The following is a 13,725-nucleotide window of genomic DNA, read 5'->3' on the forward strand; positions in this document are numbered from 1 at the left end:
TAGGTTCCCTTCTTTCCCCCACCATGCTCTACAGAGATCCCTTGAGAGGAGAAACAGACTTTGGTCCAGTCAGGAGACCAAACTGTGCCTACTGAGCTCTAAGGAGCAACAGAGACTGTCGGTATTCTACCTTCCCACTTCCTGTTCTGGCCTGTGATGAAAGTAGTTCAATAAGCTGTAACCTTTGCCGCCATGCTGTGAAAGGGAGGTCATATTGAGGGCCTTAGAGGGCTTCTGAGGCCACTGAATCTGCTAGGAAGCGCGGGACCCACCAACACAGGCTCGAAGCTTTGTCACAATACTCAGTTACCTGTTTAGCTGCACACACTCATATATGGCAAGCACAAGTGTTGCCCATTTTTAAATATTTGGCCCTTGATTTGTTTTTCTTTTACATATTGCTGCATTAGCAAGTCACCTGTGATGAACATGCCATAATGCACATTTTCCAAGGCCTAGGGACTAAAACTGTGTACTGTAGATATCTGTCTTGCAAGGAGAGATCGTGGCAAGATGTGAAAATCCATTCCAAAAAATACAACAAAGATTTTTAATAGGTTGTGCTTTGGATGTGTGAGCAGCAGTCACATATTTGACAAAAATAAATGGCAGTATTGAGGAGCTATTTGAAGGCAGGCGAACAGCCAATATTTGTAAGCAACTCCCAAACAGCTTACAGTGCAAGCATATACATTATAGGCCAGAATTTCTCTTGTCCAGAGTTGCCACTCAGAGCTGCAGATGGTGTCAGGGAGCTGCCTGGTGGATGCTGTAATGTGCACCAGTGGTAACAGTGACCAATGGATTATTTGCTGGCAGAGGATAGCTGGAGCACACTATACTTCAGCCACACTTACTCCCCAACCTCTGCCCCTGATGTGTAGCCTGTGCCAGGGGTTTAGGGAAGGGTAAGTTAGGAGCTGTGTATGCCAGCTCTACACCTGCTGGGGTCACAGGACCACCACGTTCCATCCCCTTTGGGCTACAGGAATGGAACAAAGAAGATGGCGGGGCAGGGAACTGAGCTCTGTGTTTCTAGGTTATTTGCTGTACAAAGGGCCAAAGCCTTCTGAATCTGAGATGGGTTAATTTTCCCCCTGTCATTGCACAGTCGGGATCTTGGGAATTGGGCTGTGCTCACTCAGATCCCAGTTTAGCAAAGTATTTAGATATATGCTTAACTTCAACGCTACTCATGGGCTTGAAGTTAAGCACTCCCTTAGATACCTTGCTGAATGGGGTCCTGAATTTGTAGCCATGTGGAGCCACTGAGTGAAAAACCGAACAGAAGGGAGTGATGGGGCGTGTGATACTACTGCAGCTCTGAAGAGCCACTCACTCTGACAGAACTTCTCCCAGCCCTGCCCCCAGAGAGAGCCCTGTCTCCCAGCCTAACCATTTGGGGTAGGTGATGGGAATAAGATTTGTCCCTTATGTGCTCCCAGTAGGTTGCCCAAGATCATTTTACAGGTGGTCTAGGTGATATGCAAATATAGAAGATGGCATCAGACTGGCCACGGGTAGTTTCATGGGGTCCTGTACTCGTTTTGGCCAGATAATATTGTAGAAACAGACTCTCTAAGACTGGCTTTTCCTTGACGCTTTCTTAATTTGTTTCTCTGTTTTGCTGACTACTAGCTTTCTTTGCTTTGGTTTTTTATTCCTCTGTAGTCCCCAAATATTAGTCTTACTTTTATGTAAATAAAATCTGCAGGATTGGGTTTCTAGTTTGCATCAGATTTATCTCCTTTTTTTTTTTTTCACTTTTCAGCTTACACATGTAGCCCTGTGGATCTTTATTGCTGATGTTAGGTTAGTGACTTAGGTCCCATTCTAAACCAACAACACCACTTAAGCACGTAGTTAGTTTTAAGTACAAGTCTAGTTCCATTGGTTCTTTGGGGACTACTCCATGTGTTTAAAGTTAAGCATGTGCTTTAGTGATCTGAATCAGGGCGCTTGCACATATTAGTGTATATTTTCAGTAGTAACCTTAGAAAGAACTGCCAACAGCTTATTTCAAGTTCTACTGCAAAACTACAAGAAGTGCTTAGATTTTACCAAGTGTCAGTTAAAATATATTTTTATTTTTAAAAAATTGAATTATAAAATGAAGTTAGACATGTTTCTGTCCAGCAAATAATTGAATGTTCCTGTAGGATATCCATTTATTATCTATATAAATAATGACTCCATAAAACTATAGGTTTTAAGGATAATACTTGAGTAAAATAACCGTAATTTGTTAAAAAAAATTAATTCTTTGCACTTATAGCATCTTTTATTTGAGGATCTCAAAGCATTTTACAAACTTTTAATTAAGATTCTCAGTACCTGTAAGGTAGATTATATCTTGTCTACAGATGAGTAAATTGGTCTCAGAGAGATTAAATGTCTTTCACAATAAGTCAGTGGAGGAGCTGGAAATAAAATGTCCGAGTCCTGCCTCAATGTCCTGGTCTAACCTCTATACAACATTTCCTCCCTAAAATGAATACTTTTATCTTGTGATGCACAAGTAAAGTATCTGACATTTATTGTCCTATTTTTTTTGTGTGTGTTTGTGTTCCTAGGCCATTACATTTCTGTGGATACTTCCTGGGGAACTCAAGGTGAAAAAGCAGTACTTACCAGTCCTGAACTACATTCTGAAGAGTGGAGCTGCATCAGGCTTATATATCAGATTGCAACAGCTTCAGAGACTTCATTTGATCCTACCAGGCTAAACCTGTATCTGAGGTTACAAGGAGAGAGCTTTGATCATTTACTGTGGTCAGCTAAGGAGCCTTCAGATAGCTGGCTCATAGCCAGTCTTGATTTAAGAAACACCACAAAAAAGTACAAAGTAAGCACACAATTGTAGAAGATAGTACTGGATTTATTGTGCACATGCTGGAATGTACTGACTGTTGTTAACCAGAGGGATGAGGTGAGTGAGATAATATCTTTTTTAATGGACCAGCTTCTTCTGGTGGAAGAGACCAGCTTTTTTGCTGCACAGAGCTCTTCAGGTCTGGAAAAAGTAATCAGTATTATTCAACAAACTGTCATAGATCTGAAGAAGAGTTCTGTGTAGCTCATAAACTTGTCTCTTTCATGAACAGAAGTCAGTCCACTAAGATTACCTCACTTACCTTGTCTTTCTAATGTCGTGGGATCAGCGCAGCTACAACAACACTGCAAACAACATTGACGTTCTTCTTGGCTTTCATTGTTTTCAGTAGGAGAATCCTTGAGTAGTGAGAACACAGAAAGAGAACTCAGTGGAAAATGAAAGCTTTTTCACTGGAACCCAGACTGTAGTTTTCACCCACTTTCCTATGCTACATGTTCAGGAACCTGAACATGCAGGCCTAATGTATGCAAAACTCCCATTGAATTCAGTGGAAGTTAGGTGCACAAAGGATTTCAGATTAATACAGGGATTGGCAGCCTTTCAGAAGTGGTGTGCCGAGTCTTCATTTATTCACTGTGATTTAAGGTTTCGCATGCCAGTAATACATTCTAAATTTTTTTTAGAATGTCTCTATGTGTGTATATATATAAACTAAACTATTGGTATATGTAAAGTAAATACGGTTTTTAAAATGTTTAAGAAGCTTCATTTAAAATTAAACTAAAATGCAGAGCCCCCAGACCTGAGTGCCACTGAAAATCAGCTCACGTGCCGCCTTCGGCATGCGTGCCATAGGTTGCCTACCCCTGGATTAATACATAATTGCCGAAATATTGTCAGGGACAATTTTCCAAATAAGCCTGGGATCAAGCTGGGGCTGCCAGAGTGGTATGCAAAAATCTGATCTGAGCGCGCCTGGTAATTGGACAGAAAAAGTAGGCATAGAACTGCATGTATGTAAACAGGTCTCTACTTCACAAAAGGTGTCTTTGGTGCAAACAGGACCTCACTTTTTAAGGTCTTTCCAGAAACTCCTATAGAGTGCATGATACTCAGTTTATGTAACTGCCAGGGATGAAAGAATTAATCTTTCCTGTAACCTGTTAGCTGCTGGTTCCAGGGCATCTAGGCATTTTAAAACTGATTGATTTGGAGATTGATTCGGGATAGCAATCTATTAATTCTGTCCCTAAAATCAAGTACTTAATGATGACCTCCATATATGTTCAGTCCCTAAAATCAAATAATTAATGCTGTCCCCCACCAATGACATCAATTAGTAACCTTTCCAAATTAATCAATTCTTACCCCACTTGGATAAATCAGCTATGTCCTCAGATCAGTAATTAGTTCCCCGTCACCACTCTTCTTTAGAGAGCTGCTTAACTTTTGTTACTCCCATGCTCACTGGTTCTTGCTTCTGCTCCCCTATCCTCGAAGGAGCAGAGGGTTAGAGGCTTACAGGGCTGTACCGATACCCAAGCTCCTTTCCATAGAGTATCTGGCACTAGCTTTCTTCACTTCACAGCCTGGTCTCAAAGCTCCCAGCTTATTGCTAGCTCCCACACTACCTCACTAGCTGCCTCCAGCTCTCACTGAACCATCTAGGAGCTTTTTTTCTACAGGTCCCTGTGACATCACTACCTCACTGAGTGACTGCATGAGACTCATCCCCAGGTTCCATTTATGTTGACATACAAGCTTAGAAAATTTCAGCAAGTACCCCTGAAAAAATCATTGTCTTGAATGGTGGCAGTAGCTACACTAGGCCCCTGTTTTTGGCCTTGTCTTTGTCACAGGGCTCTTGGGAACAATAAAGACCTGTGATGGAATGATAAGGATGGTCATTCCCCCTTAATGTCCCCAAACTATGCATATACACATGCATAAAAGCTTGAGGTTGGAGGGAGACGCTCTGCCCCAGCAGTGGTACTACAGCAGGGTAGTTCTGTATCTGAGCCTGTCCCCAGGAAAGTAAATGAGAAATATTCTATTGATTTTAGTGGAAGCAGGAGCAGGTTCCATGCTTGTGTAAAATATGGTAGGTTAAATTCAACTGTGATGAAATGCTGTTCAAGTCACTGGAGATACCTAAGAGTTGAATTTTTCCCAATAGCCTCCAGGAGGAATGGGAGGCACATTGATACATCCATATACCAGCAGTAGTATGCAGAACCCCTAAGTGTTTGCCTTGCCAGCATTAGCTGGGGCCCAGGGGCTGGAGCCATGGCCTTGTTCCCATTCTGATCAGACATGTCTCTTTTGGACATTTGCTTCTGGAGCAGTTGCAGCCATAGCTGCCTCCCATGTAGGAGTATTAGAGCAGGGGAAGCAGGAGACTTCTGCCTGGTTCTGCTCAGCCCATCCTACTTAAGAGTAGCCATAATTGTGAAGTTTTGAGAGAGAGGATCTGTGGGTGTTTTATCTCTTTATAGTAAATTTTAATGTGCATCTGAAGGTGCCATATCAACAGCAGATGGGTCTGAAGTCCGTTATCTGCAAAACAGGTATAACATAGTGAGTAAAATGTAGGCTTCCTCTCATTACCCATCAATGTGCTTTAGCACTGACTTAGAGGAAAGAGAGCAATACAGTCTCCATGCCCATTCCATCCTTGGTCTCTCTGTTGGGCTGCCAGCAAGGGCACCGCTAGTGATTAAACACAGGATGAGACCACTACGTTTATTTAGCTACTCTAATATCTGAATTTTAAAGTTTAGATATCTGATATAGTAACAAATATTAGCACCCAATTATACTATTGTATTTATATTTTCCAGATTGTACTGGAAGGTGTACTGGGACAAGATAATTCTGCCAGTATAGCAGTTTTTGAAATTAAAATAACTAGTGGATATTGTATTGGTAAGTACCATCCTTCCCCCCATCTGCATAGGTGAAAACAAAACATATCTTTAATAGGGAATAGTCTATCATAGTCCATGTAAAGTGTTCACTATATTTAAACTGTGTGTGTACATCTATAGGTCTGTATGACACAGAGCTTCACTTAAATTTATATATTTCTGGGCTATTTATTGCACATTCAAGATCTATTGTAGGACTCAGAAAGCTAGACTGCTGCAAATGTTGGACATAACAGCTGCAATCCCATGACTAACTGTCCATTCATGCTTCGTTATGGACGTGTCCAAGCAGTTCCATAGTTACAGTTGTGTTGATTATTGTACTTAAAGTAGGAATTTAAATCCCTTAATTCACCATGATATTTCCCAGAGATCCCTACCAAAGTAATAAAATTGCAATGAGCAAGAAATATTTAAATTTTTAGGTAAATGTAGTGATGGATGAATCAGCATTTTTCCATCCTTGTGTGTATAAATAACGCTTACTTTGAAATGTTATCTTTTAGTGTAACATTTTATTGTGCTCCTAATAACTTACTTATCACAAGCCTCACATGCCTGATAATTCACACATACTTTACTCTACTCTTCTTTGGGCAGGCTACTTTTTAAACATGAAGTTAAAAAATAATCATTATATCTGTTTGGCTCTGCAATGAACGTTCCATAGACAGTGGGCCTTTCTGTTTTATAGTGCCAGCCCTGCTCCAGTTACAACAGTCACTGCTATAAATCTCAGCTATCCAGCTGCCCTTCCTAGCCTGTCTACCTGGCTATGTGACTACAGACCCCAGCCAGCCCCGCACTGTAGCTCCCTGCACATACACCCCATTTAATTGAGCCCCATTCCAGTCTCTCTTGGATCCACTGTGGTTCACCAGTGGGAGCTCTGGTCTGACAGGCCTGATAAGGGTTAGAAAGTAGTACACTGAGTCTCTGTTTTGGCATTTGCAATATTTTAATTGGTGCTAACTTCCAGCAATTAGTGAGATACCTTAGCAAATGTCAAAAGAACAAGTGGGATTGAACAGGATGTGACATGCTAGTTCATAGCACACATCAAGGGTCAGTGGCTATGGTAGCATAGCAGTTTACATTGCTTCCTTTGGCTAGCTAGTAAGCCCTGTAGCTGTTTTTTCTTAGATTACAGAAGGCTAATATGTGGTCTCTACTAAGACAATACAGTGGATGCTTAGCAATAGCCTTTCTTGCTGCTTCTGTAATGAACATATGTGATCTTGATGTTATCTGCAATTGCAGAATGTGACTTTGAAGAAAATCATCTTTGTGGCTTCATGAACCAATGGAACCCCAATGTAAACTGGTTTGTTGGTGGAGGCAATATTAGAAATTCGCAATCCATCTTTCCCAGAGACCACACGCTTAACAGCGAATTGGGTAAGCAACAAGTAGATTATCTAAGCTAATAATAATCTTTGCTCACAAAAGCATCTAACTTTTAACTTGCAGTAGCAACTAAAGGACCCAACCAGGTCATATGATCGAAAGATAAACTAAGACTTCTTTACTTTTGCTTATCCTTTTGTCAATGAAAAATAAAATAAATGGTTGGCAAATAATATTGTGGCAAATATGCTGCAAAGGAAGGTCTGTGCTTTAAGAGAAAGTTAGGAGGCCAGGTCCTTGCTACTCATAATTCAACTTTTTGCCACTCCTCCTGAGGCTACTTCCTTCAGATCTAGGCTGAGGAGGACAGAAAGGTGGTGTAAAGGCCAGCTAGTCTCCATTCTTTTCCTAGATTGTGTATCACCTACTCTCTGAGATATTTACACTTTCCTTGTTCTCTTTATATTTCTCCTCATCTACTTCTTAATATTGTATGTGACTGGAAAAAAGTCGATTTATTTTTCATTCCAACATTTTCCTGTTCTAAGTTTCTCACATTGGAATGTGGGAGTCACATGGATTGAGATATTTAAAACAAGAATGGACAAAGTATTGGAGAAAATACTGTAAGGAACAATCCTGCATTGGCAGATGAAGAATGGGCTAGATGACTTAATAGGTATTTTCTATCACTGACATCTATGATTCTAAAAGTTTTGATCCTGTTTCTTTCTCATTAAGTTTTTGTCTTCATTTTCTTTCATTCCCATCATTCCTTTGGGTCTGTTTTACTTTCAGTGGTCAGGTAACTTTCATATGTAAGTCCTATTATCACTGATATGTTACTGTAATCAATTGTATCTGCAGCATTAATAGGAGACTAAACCCTTTCATCTGTTCAGTGATTTAAGCCTGATTCTACAAAGATTTTATGCACATACTTAATTTTGTGCACTGTGAGCAGTCTGCTTTAAGAGCAGGATTGGATTTATTATGAAACAAACCATGCGGTGGCACAGGACCCCCAAAGACAGGGCCCCCCAAAATGCGGGACAAATATCTGACAACCTGCCCCCGAGTCCTGTCTGCCTGCATGCTGTGGCCAATGGCCTCACGCTGCTCCTGGAAGCATCCGACTGTTGGCACATCTCTGCGCGCCCCTGGCTGGGGTGGAGGAAGCGGCTCCACAGCAGTGGAGCAGGGCTAAGGTGGCTCTGTGCCCGCTCTCCCTCCCTTCCTCCACACAGCTTTGCTCCCAGAAGTGGCCAGCATGTGCCTGCAGCTCCTGGGTGTGTGTGACTCATTGCGCTGCCCCCTCCCTGAGCACGGACTCCACAGCTCCCGTTGGCCAGGAACTGTGGCCAATGGGAGCTACAGGGATGGTGCCTGTGGGCAGCGGTGCGCCGAGACCCCCTGCCCTCCCTCCCCCCCCAGGAGCTACTGCCGGAGGGGTGTGTGTCCCAGTCACTTTGAGAGCCATGCTGTCTGAGGTAAGCACTGCCACCCTGCCCCCTCTCCCACACCCCAGCCCCTGACCGAGCCCAGAGCCTGTACCCCCTCACCCAAACTTCCTCCTAGAGCCTGCACCCGTCAGCCCCTCCCACACCCCAACCCCCTGCCCCAGCCCAGAGCCTGCACCTCACACCCAAATTTCCTCCAAGAGCCCATCCACAGCACCCCCTCCTGAACCACAACCCCCATCCCCAATCAAGGTACCTCACTTTATTTTCATTTACTTCCCATTACTTATAATATGAGGATGAAGAAAAATGTAGGGGGGGGGAATAAGAGAATGTTCTTATTCATGGCTGGGTCCCAAGGGGGGAATCCCAAAAATGAAGCTGATCACAGGGCCCTGTTAACTTTTTAAATCCGCCACTGTTTAAGAGCAGTCTGCTCAGTGTGTAGAGCTAAGCATGTGTGTAAGTCTTTGAAAGATTAGGCCTAAAGTATCACTCTCATGGCAACTTTTCCTCATTTTGTATTGTGCTCCTTTACTCTAGTCTCATGTTCCATTCATATTTTACATTCCGCTCTTCGCCCAGTCCAGACTTGAGAAGATGTAAGGGCCTTATAGCTTACTGAAAGAACAGCAAATTGCTACAAACTTTTCTTTTTTAAATGAAAAGTTAGGAGTCTGAGTTGCGTTTGATATGAAAAAAATTCTACTTGGACACTGCTTTGTAAATATTAGAGATATAGTTTGTGAAGCAGTTGCCTCAGACATATAACAGATGTGTTTTCCTTTTTAAATATACAAGGAACTTGGCATGGGGGGAAAAGTTGACTTTCCTCCCTCAATGGTAAGAAAGACTAAAAAATCTAATTCTCCTTAAAGCCGTATGTATTACCAAAAGCTCTGCTCAGCAGGTATTAGGAATTATACCAGGCTGAGTGGCCATTTCTAAGTGGGCTGTGTTGAACATATTCATATGTATTTTCCATATGGATTTGGCCCAAAATTCAGAAAGCAAGTGAATGTCTTATACATCGCTCCAAGAACTAGTATCCTGGTAAATGGCTCCTGCTCTAAATAAATGCCCCTTAGAAGGGAAACAAGACCAAGATATCTGTCACCACTTTTATTGGTTGTAACATTAGACTAGAGGAGACTGCTGCATTTTGCAACAGCTTTAGTCTCTGGATGAATTTAAGATGTAACCCCAATGAGATTTGCAAGTCTTCAGCACTTCTGAAAATCAGGCACAAGGTATCTTGACTTGTGCATTGAAAAACTGAGGCACACAAAATTAGCAAACTCTTCTACAAATTTTGGCTGTAGATTCTGAACCTGTTTAACTTGAATGAAGGAACATGAATGCAAAAGCTAGTTAAATTCTGACTTGTGCTCTAAAAGCAGGTGTCATATTTTGCCATTTTAACAGACTTTATTGATTTTCATGTGATCTACTGATTTTGATAGTACAACAAAAGAAAGTAATGCTGTTATATTTAGAGCAGTGACTGTGATTCAGGTATAAAATCTATGTAAAACTCACACGTTAAAAATCTTATATTGGGACCCTGTTCTGACTGTCGTCATTTGTAGGGGAAAAAGACATGAAAGGAGATTAAAACTCATCAGTGATTCAGTTAACTTGAAAAAGTTAACAAATTTTCTGAAATCTTTATACATGATTGTTGTGCTCTGTAGTCAGTTTAAGAAAAAAGAAATCACTCACAATTATATCTAGGACAACTGTTATACATTTACAAATACTGAAAACTCATTGTCTGGATTTTAAAATTATGGTATATGACAACGTGCTGCCAGTTACAGAAACATTTTCATCCTTGTAATGCTGACCCATACATATTCCAAGCATTTGCTTATCATTGATACTGAATAGAAGAATTCAGTGAGCAGAAAGCATAGGGCAGGCCTGCACAACTCGTAAAGCGGCGAGGGCCACATTACTCCAAAGAAAACAGCTGAGGGCCAAAAGCCACCCACCCTGCCCTGGCCCAGCAGAAACACTCTGCCCCAGCACCACCCAGCCCTGCAGAAACAAACCCTCCTTTCCCAATGCCGCCCCACCAAAACAGCTGTGGGCCAAAGAGGAAGGTTGGGGGGTGGGGAGGTGATACTTGATTTTAAATCAACCAGGGGCTCCCAGCTGAAGAGCTGGCTGGGAGCCCTCAGGGTCAAATTAAAGGGCCCAGGGCTCCGGCGGCTGTAGGAACCAGGAGCTTTGTGGGGCTGGGGCAGGGATTTAAAGGGCCCAGAGCTCCTGCTGCTGAGGGGAGCCTGAGCCCTTTAAATCCCAGCCCTAGAGCATCCACTGGAGCTGCCGCCGGGATTCAAAGGGCTCTGGGCTGCCCGTGGCGGCGGGGAGCCCTGAGCCCTTTAAATCTCAGCCGCGGCCGAGAATCTCTGCGGGCAGCTCAGAGCCCTTTGAATCCCGGCTGCAGCTGGCAGGGCCGACTTTAGGAAGTGCGGGGCCCAATTCGAACATTTTTGGGGGGGCCCCGGAAGGGATGACTGGAAAAAAAAATGTAAAAAAAAAAAGCCTTTCATTTCTTAGCAACCGGTTCCCTATAAAAAGTTCTGCCACAGTATGTATTTTTTGTACCAATAGGGTTATCATACGTCCGTATTTTCCTCCTGGATGGTGATTTAAGATCCAAAAAGCCTGACGTGTCCAGGAAAGTACAGATGTATGTTAACCCTACCTAAAGTTCTTTTTTAAAAAGATATGTCTGAACTAGAAATGAGCTCCACCACTCCCTGAGAGTGTGCTAGGGTGCACGTGTGGGTCCCAGCTGCTCCCTGCCCACCTCATTGAAGCAGGTGTTCAGGGTTACTTCCCTGGGAACTACAGGGCACCAGTGGACATGGGGCTGGCTGGAGGTGGGGGGGAGGTGGCTGGAAGTATGGGCAAGGGGTGTGGGGCAGGCTGGAGACAGCGTGTGGGATGGGCTGGCTGGCTTCAGGCAGGGCCACGGGGGGGTGCGGCATGGGTTGGCAGGGCTGGAGACAAAGGAGTGCAGGACTGGCTGACTTCAGGCAGGGGGGTGCGGCAGGGGCTGGCTGGAGACAGAGGTTGGTGCAGGGCTGAAGGCAAGGCGGGGTGAGGGGCTGGCTGGAGACGGGCTGGCTGCAGACAGGAACTGGTGCAGGCAGGGCAGGAGGTGCGGCAGGGGTTGACTGCGGGCAACTGGTGCAGGTACAGAGGGTACAGCTCATCCTGTATGGTGAGTGCCCCCTCCTCCTGCCTCCCCTACCAGGGTAGCAGTAGCAGCCCGTGGCTCAGGAGCTATTTAAAGGGCCTGGGGCTCCCCTGCTTCCACTGCCCCAGCCCTGTAAATAGCTGCAGGAGCCCTGGGGAAGTGGTGGGGCTCCGGGGGCTATTTAAAGGCCCAGGGCAGCAAAGGCATCTGGAGACCACCCCCACCCCCCCGCTACCCCAGGGCTCTGGGACCTATTTAAAGAGCCCGCGGCTCCCCTGCTTCTACCTCCCCAGCCCTGTAAATAGCCGAGGGAGCCCTGGGGAAGCGGTGTGGCTTCAGCGGCTATTTAAGGACCAGGGCGACAGAGGCAGCTGGACCCCGGCCCCTTAAATAGCCCCCAGAGCCCCTCACTATCCCAGGGCTCTGGGGGTATTTAAAGGGCCCAGGGCTCCCCTTCTTCTACTGCCCCAGCCCTTTAAATACCCATGGGAACCCTGGGGAAGTGGTGGGGCTCCATTGGCTATTTAAAGGGCCAGGGTGGTAGAAGCAACAGGAACCCCGGACTTTTTAAATAGCCCCCAGAGCCCCACAGCCCTACCCCAGGGCTCCAGCAGTGGTGCTCTGGTGGCAATTTAAAGGGCCTGGGAGCCACAGGCCTTTTAAATTGCCCGCTGGGGAAGCTGGGCCACCCCACTACAGCGCACTGGGTTTTGCCGGTACACCGTACTGGGGGTTGGGCATGTGGCCCTCTTAGGGGCGGGCTGATTCAGGGGAATTGGTTGAATTGGCCTAAAGCACCTGGCGCCTAAATCACCTGGCACCTAAAGCCCTGGCACCTGAGATTTAAAGGGCTCTGGGCTCTCTGCAGCTGCAGGCATCCCAGAGCCCTTTGAATCCCGGCTGCAGCTGAGATTTAAAGAGCTCTGAGCTTGCGGCTGCCTGCAGCTCAGAGCCTTTTGAATCACGGCTGGGATTTAAAGGGCTCTGAGCTCCCCGCCGCTGCGGGCAGCGCAGAGCCTTTTTAATTCTGGCCACGGCTGAGATTTAAAGAGCTCTGAGCTCCCTGCCACTGCGAGCAGCCCAGAGCCCTTTGACTCATGGCTGCGGCTTGGATTTAAAGGACTCTGGGCTCCCCGCCGCTGTGGGCAGCTCAGAGCCTTTTGAATCCCTGCCGCGGCTGAGATTTAAAGGACTCTGAGCTCCCTGCCGCTGCGGCCAGCTCAGAGCCTTTTGAATCCTGGCCGCGGGCTGCACAGTGAGCTGAGATTTAAAGAGCTCTGAGTGGGCAGCTCAGAGGCTTTTGAATCTCTGCCGCAGCTGAGATTTAAAGAGCTCTGAGCTCCCCGCCGCTGCGGGCAGCTCAGAGCCTTTTGAATCCCTGCCGCGGCTGAGATTTAAAGAGCTCTGAGCTCCCCACCACTGCGGCCAGCTCAGAGCCTTTTGAATCCTGGCCGCGGGCCGCACAGTGAGCTGAGATTTAAAGAGCTCTGAGCGGGCAGCTCAGAGCCTTTTGAATCCCTGCTGCGGCTGAGATTTAAAGAGCTCTGAGCTCTCCGCCGCTGCGGGCAGCTCAGACCCTTTTGAATCCCTGCCGCGGGCCGCACAGTGAGTCTCTGTGGGCCGCATGTTGTGCAGGCCTGGCATAGGGGATGAAATACAACTCATTTATGACATCGACTTAGATGGGGTTAGAAGGCTTTTATTTCTTTAACTTAACTAGAGTTCTGTTCTAGTAGGTCATAGAACACAAAGCACTTTAAAGGCTTAGAGGATCCTTCAGATCTCTCCCTGTACATAAAACCTATGCAGTAGATGTCTTTTCTTCACCACTTTGTTCCAAGTGTCTCTTTTACACTATAATAGCAAAGACAGGGCAGACTTTGTAGTTCCTTGTTGATGTTACAGGAAAGAAGTTGAGGGCATTCTAAGGGAAGCAATAGGCAA

The 13,725-nt window shown here is 45.2% G+C and overlaps 1 protein-coding gene across 3 annotated transcripts in view; it reads left to right on the top strand.

Moving 5' to 3' along the window:
* Nucleotides 1-13,725, top strand: part of MAMDC2 (MAM domain containing 2) — a 106,290-nt gene that overhangs the window by 47,436 nt on the left and 45,129 nt on the right. For all 3 annotated transcript variants that reach the window (XM_050944178.1, XM_050944176.1, XM_050944177.1), the window contains exons 3-5: nt 2,574-2,845; nt 5,677-5,761; nt 7,024-7,161. In XM_050944178.1, the coding sequence (XP_050800135.1) occupies nt 2,574-2,845; nt 5,677-5,761; nt 7,024-7,161 (495 nt within the window). The remainder of the gene's footprint in view (nt 1-2,573; nt 2,846-5,676; nt 5,762-7,023; nt 7,162-13,725) is intronic.

Source organism: Gopherus flavomarginatus, chromosome 3 (assembly GCF_025201925.1).
Source record: "Gopherus flavomarginatus isolate rGopFla2 chromosome 3, rGopFla2.mat.asm, whole genome shotgun sequence".
Taxonomy (NCBI): domain Eukaryota; kingdom Metazoa; phylum Chordata; order Testudines; family Testudinidae; genus Gopherus; species Gopherus flavomarginatus.